This window comes from Drosophila mojavensis, unplaced genomic scaffold (assembly GCF_018153725.1).
Source record: "Drosophila mojavensis isolate 15081-1352.22 unplaced genomic scaffold, ASM1815372v1 contig_136, whole genome shotgun sequence".
Classification (NCBI taxonomy): Eukaryota; Metazoa; Arthropoda; class Insecta; order Diptera; family Drosophilidae; genus Drosophila; species Drosophila mojavensis.
This window is the reverse complement of record NW_025318667.1, coordinates 16,072,291-16,078,199: the sequence shown is the minus strand read 5'-3', so window position 1 is coordinate 16,078,199 and position 5,909 is coordinate 16,072,291. Positions and strand designations below refer to the sequence as shown.

The following is a 5,909-nucleotide window of genomic DNA, read 5'->3' as shown; positions in this document are numbered from 1 at the left end:
TCTATACCTATACAAATACAAAATTCTATAGAATTTTACAAATTAATTTTAAAATATTATTTCCAAAAGAGTTTTAAATATTTGAATATTCATTCCAAAATAATGTACAGATTTTTAAAGTGTATAAGCTCATTAGTAAAACCAAATTTTTAATAGATTTTAAATTAGATTTAAAATTTTCACCACAAATAATTGGTTTGTATAATAATACATATGTATCTGTATGTACTTTGTAAATATGATAATTAAAAATAGTTTTCCAGTATTTTATAATGTTGGCATATTAGATAAATTATTTATTTTTATAGAAAATGAATAATAATAATAATATAATAATTGAATAATAAATTTAATATAACATTATAAAATACTTAAAAACAATATAAAACGATGCTATAAAAAAATACATATACCTATATATGTACTCATATGTATATATATAAATCTCTTAATCAATATATGAAAAATATATATTTTTTCATTTTTATATCATTTTCGTTCTTAAATAATATTCAATTTAGTTTCCTTTCGGCCAAAAATGAACCTAATGAAGGATCAACGACTTATGCATAGTATTTCATAATTGGAACTGCAGATTTTTTTTGCAGATCTTCAATACCAAAAATTTGCTATGATCGTTAATTACGGATAAGTGGAACCGTACAAAGATTAACTAACCCAAGGATCAGGCATGCAAGGTTATGTGTATATGTATATTGATTGAAATTCTGATTTCAATTGAAATTCTAATTTTTTTTGCAGATCTTCAATTGAAATTGTTTTTTTTATTTTTATTTACTTTAATACCACTGGACCTCCCAATTTGATGAGTTTACTAGAAGAAAAGGAAGTTCCCTAAGGCATATATATTATAATGGCAAGACTAAGCAAACTGAGCATACTTTGGGGCGTCCAGGCTTCAGCTGTTACCCAACGAGTGGTTTATAGACAGGTAAATTGGCTTTTGGCCCCGTCAGGGCTTGGCTAACTTGGCAAGCCAAGGTCGTCAAGAGATAGAGCCATGTCTTCTAGAAGGAGAAAGAAAGTTCAAGAGAGTGAGCAGCATGACAGGGAGTAAGACAGAGAGAGAGAGAGAGAGAGAGAGAGAGAGAGAGAGAGGGAGAGCGAGTGAGTGAGAGGTAGCTGTTGCCTTGGGGCAGGCGTACGGTCAGGTAGATTGATTTCTATGAGTGCGCTTTGAGTGAAATCTTCTCATTGGATAAGCTGCAAGTGAGCCTGTTGCCTACCGACACAGCGATGGCGACACACACACGCACACAGAGAAAGAGAGGGAGGGAGCGAGAGAGATGAGTGACCGAACAGGGACCGGCTTCAAAAATGCTCGACTAGCTGGTTGGTCTGCCTTCTCTTGGTGTACGGTCCAAGAGCTGTGTGTGTGTGTGTGCCTGTGTGAGTGTGTGCGTGTGTGCGTGCGTGTAGAGGATGTATATCAGGTATGTGCACAGGCACAGTCATTGGTAACGAAGAGCGGGGCAGGTCCAGACAACACTCGATCAGGCCTGACAGGCAGGCAGACAAATGGAAATGGACTGGCAGGCAGCGCAGCTCACGCACACACGCACACACATACACAGGCATACATAGAGAGTCGCAGAGTCAGAGGCCCGACCCGACTCTCGACCCGGCCTGGCCCGGGTCTTCAGTCTTCAGTTTTCTTTTACGTACCGTTCGTTTTTCACATGGTCTTTTGGCTCTGTCTCTGACTGACGTCGCGTCGGTCGCTTCGGTTTCGGTTATCGAGTCTCTGGTGTCTGGTCGCAGCCGCAGCCGCCGCTGCCTCTGCCGCTGCCGCTGCTGCCTGTGCTGCTGCTGCTGCTGCTCAACAAAGAAAGCTGGTCGAATTTAGCGCAACTTTTGGTTCAGTTCGGTTTTGTGCCTGGACGTGAACAGTAGTGTCCGCGAGAAGTGTTCTGCAGTCTCACCAAACTATCAACTTTTTTCTTCAAGTGCATTTCGTGTATTTAAAAAACAACAACAAAAACATTAAAAAAAAAAAAAAAAACAACAACTGGATCTAACTGCAAATTGTTAATAACAATTTAGCCCGGCGAACTTTGTGTTCCTGTTTTTTTTTTTCGGACTATAATGCGGTGTGTGTATTAGTTTTGTTTTATTACTATTTTTAATACATCTATAATTAATTTAATTGAAATGCTCATAAATATTTAAAGTATTTATTGATTGAATTGAACTTCAAGTTGATTTTCGTATAATTTTCCTTTTCAATGAGATTCGCCAAGAAGGGCAACTGCGCATGCGCCACACGGTTTTTCCTCACTTTGTGCGTTCTCGTCGTTTTTCGTTTTTTTTTTTTGTTGAATTTTTTGTTTGCTGCAAATGTGAAATAGTTCAAACTCAGTTGAAGTTCCAGTTCATTCCGTAGCCTTTGATCTGTCATACATCATAGTCTTGTTCAAATTGAGAGAATTGAGTTAACTGTTATATCTATAAAAATTCAAAGTTGTTGTTTTTCGTAAAATCTAAAAAATCGAAAAAGCGGAACATTTTGAACGCACAAAAAAAAAACCCAAAAACCCCCCAAAAAAACCCGAAATAAAAAAATAAAAAATGTTACAAATTTTAACAAAATTTTTGAGAGACAAGCAAGTTGCATTGCTGTTGCATCCGCACTGTTGAACGAAAAGCAACCCAGACAACACCCCCTCAAAAAAAAAAAAAAAAAAAAAAAAAAAAAAAATAAAATTAAATAAAATAACAACAAAAGCAAAAGAAAAAAAAAAAAAAACTGAAAAGAAATTTTGAAAAATTGAAGCGTCCTGTTCCAATAGATTCTGACCCGGCGACAACAATTCCTGCCATGTTAATCACCTGATATTCATTGTGTGTGTGTTTACTTTTTTTTTTCTTTTTCTCGTTCTTTTTGGCTTTTGCCGAACATCCACATAAGTATATATTAACATATATATACATACTATTATTTTTGCTTTCTGGCATTTACTGTTACAAACGCTTCTGCACTTTGGCACCTCAATTCAGCTCTGTTTCCCTCCGTTTCGGCCCATTGAACACACACGATCAAAAGTTCCCAACAAAATCGGCTAATCGTCAAATTCTCGAATATATATATATATATATATCTATTCATACAAATCAATAACGCAACAAAAAGAAGAACAAAACTAAAAAACAAAAAAAAAAAAAAAAAAATTAATATAAAAATAAAAATTAACAAAAATTAAATCAAAGAAAAGAAAAGAAAAGAAAATCAACAAGAAGAACAGCTATCTATCTATCCATATATATATATATATATATATATTATTAGATATATGCATGTGTGTATGTATATATACATATACATATGTATCTATCTACATATATGCATATCTATGAACAACCAATAATATCATATATATATATAATATAATATATATCGTCATCTATCTATAGTTGGTTGCCATTGCGCTGCAACCAAAGTTAAAGGCACCAAGACGGCATCGCCAACGGCAACCACAAGGACAACGCCCCGCATTAGGCAACGGCTTCAACGGCGCATTGCGCGGCAGGACAATGCGGATATGTGGTCCAATCTGCTGTTGCCACTGCTGCTGCTTCACTTTGTTCATCTGCATGCCACACTGGCCATGGCCACGGCCAGCGGCGGCTTGACTGTCATTGAAAGCGCCAGCACCACCAGCAGCACCGCCACCACCACCACCACCACAACCGGCAGCAGCAGCAGGAGCAGTCACAGCACCACCACCACCACCACCACCAGCAGTAGCAGCAACGACAACAACAACAGCAATAACAACAACAACAGTGGCAGCAACAACAGCGGCAGCAACAATAGCCGCAGCACCACCCACACGACCCACACCACAGCCACCGGCAGCGCCAACATTCACATGGCCCTAGCCACAGCGCCCGTTGTGCCCGCTTCCAGCCAGAGGAAGCGGCATCGCAAGCGGAACAGCAGCTGGTACGATTATCGCAACTACAACGAGAATACGACGGCTCCTGAGTGGATCAATCCCTGCGGCGGCTCCTACCACACACCCTCGGCCACAGAGAGCCGACGCGCCCAGCGGCCCAAGCAGGTAACTAGCGCAGCTCCAGATTCAGCTCCAACTCCTCACTCACCCACTCCCCCTCTCTCTCGCTCTCCCTCCCTCTCTCTCTCTCTCTCTCTCTCTCTCCTTAGATCTTCAATCAATTGAAGCGCGCCGCCGGCACGGAGTACCATGAGCTGAACAGCACCGAGGATCACAGTGGCATCGACATCAGAGACATGCACATGTGGTCGCTGCACAAATACAATTACAAATTTCTGCCCAAGCTGAAGCCAAACTCAACGGTATGTATATCTACCTCTCTCTCTCTCCTTCTATATCTATCTCTATGCATCTCTCTTTTATTAAGTAGCTCACTAATGTCTCGCTCTCTCTCTCTCTCTCTCTCTCTCTCTTGCTCCCCCTCTCTGTTACTCCTTTTTGCAGATCGCCCTCAAGCGCTGGTACCGCAACATGCAAACCTATGTGGCTAGCTTCGCCTATCTGCGCCGCGTCCAGATCAACTGGGACCGGCAGTACCTGAAGCGGGAGTCGAACGTGGCCAAGGAGCTGAAGAAGCTGTTGCTCAGCTCGCGCAGCATGCTCTGCGAGCTGGAGACAGCCGTGAATCGCACCTATCCGCCGCTGGCTCCGGGCCGTGCCGGCGCCGCTGCCGCCAAGCAGCGACGCCAGAAGCACGTCTCGCGCCACGACATGAACAAGCGGCTGAAGCTGCGCAGCAAAACTCGCACCGGTGCCTGGGCGCTGGCTGCGGCGGCGGCTGCGGCTGCGGCGGAGACAACCACCGAAACGGCAGCAGCGGCCGCTGCAGCGGCGGCCATTGGCGAGGCCGACGCCATGGACATGCGCTTCGTGAAGCATCATTACTATGAGTTTCTGCGCACCATGTGGCAGCTGATGCGGCGCCACAGCAAACGGGAGCGCGAGCAGCAGAAGCCGCTGGAGCAGCGCCAACGACAGCGTCCGCACCACCACCACCACCATCAACACCACCACCATCAACACCAGCAGCAGCAGAAAAGGCAGCAGCAACAACAGCTGCAGCAACAGCAACAGCAACAGCAGCAGCAGCAGCAGCAGCAGCAGCAGCAGCAGCAACATCTTCAGCGACAGCGGCAGCGCCAGTGGCATCAAGTGGAGCAGCAGCGACAGCAGCTGGCGCCGGCCATCGCTGGCAATCGCCGTGAGTTCAATGAGGTGTCCAAGCCGATAATCGATGCGGTTAGAGGCGTGAGGGGGCGGCGCGGCAAGCGACAGCAGCCGCATGCAGCAACTGCCACTGCAACAGCAACAGCAACATTATCCGCATCAACGTCAGCGTCAGCGTCAGCGTCAGCGTCTACGTCCGCGTCAGCTTCAGCGTCAGCGTCAGCGTCAACGTCAACGTCACCGTCAGCAGCGAGCGCTGCTACACAGCAGCAGCGACACCTGCGCCGCGTGCTGCGCACGTGAAAACTCCATAATCATAATATTATGTATATGCAACCCTTAGCTCGCCTAGTTTAAGTAAATTATTTGATGGAGTTTGCAAACAAGTTTCTTTTGCTCCCTCTCTCTCTCTCGCTCTCTCTCACCATCTCTCTCTAAAGTATTATTATTTATTGAAGCAGCTAGCACATATTATCTCGGATTAAGTGTAAAGTTCGCATATACGTAAGTCGTCCAGCTCCACCAGCCCCTAGCCTAGCCACCCCCCCCCCCCCTCTCCACTACCTGAGCATCAGCTCAGCAGTTGCCGTTCTAGTCACATATGCGCAACTGCAGCACCCCTCACACACACACACACACACACACCAATACGACATCCAACACCAGCTCGAAAGTATTATTAACTGTTTTCTCAATCTCTACAAT

The 5,909-nt window shown here is 43.9% G+C and overlaps 1 protein-coding gene across 1 annotated transcript; it reads left to right on the top strand.

Moving 5' to 3' along the window:
• Positions 1 to 1,827: 1,827 nt before the first annotated feature.
• LOC6583977 (nuclear transcription factor Y subunit alpha) lies at positions 1,828 to 5,518 on the top strand. Its single transcript, XM_044008292.1, has 5 exons — positions 1,828 to 2,113; positions 3,433 to 4,082; positions 4,187 to 4,339; positions 4,482 to 5,111; positions 5,282 to 5,518. The coding sequence occupies exons 1-5, from the start codon at positions 2,107 to 2,109 to the stop codon at positions 5,516 to 5,518; spliced, it is 1,677 nt and encodes a 558-aa protein (XP_043864227.1). The 5' UTR covers positions 1,828 to 2,106.
• The last annotated feature ends 391 nt before the right edge of the window (positions 5,519 to 5,909 follow it).

Excerpts from the sequence above, each read along its gene's own strand:
- LOC6583977 (XM_044008292.1), top strand. Across the intron at positions 4,083-4,186 it reads GCGCCCAGCGGCCCAAGCAG|ATCTTCAATCAATTGAAGCG; the intron begins GTAACTAGCGCA and ends CTCTCTCCTTAG. Across the intron at positions 4,340-4,481 it reads AGCTGAAGCCAAACTCAACG|ATCGCCCTCAAGCGCTGGTA; the intron begins GTATGTATATCT and ends TCCTTTTTGCAG.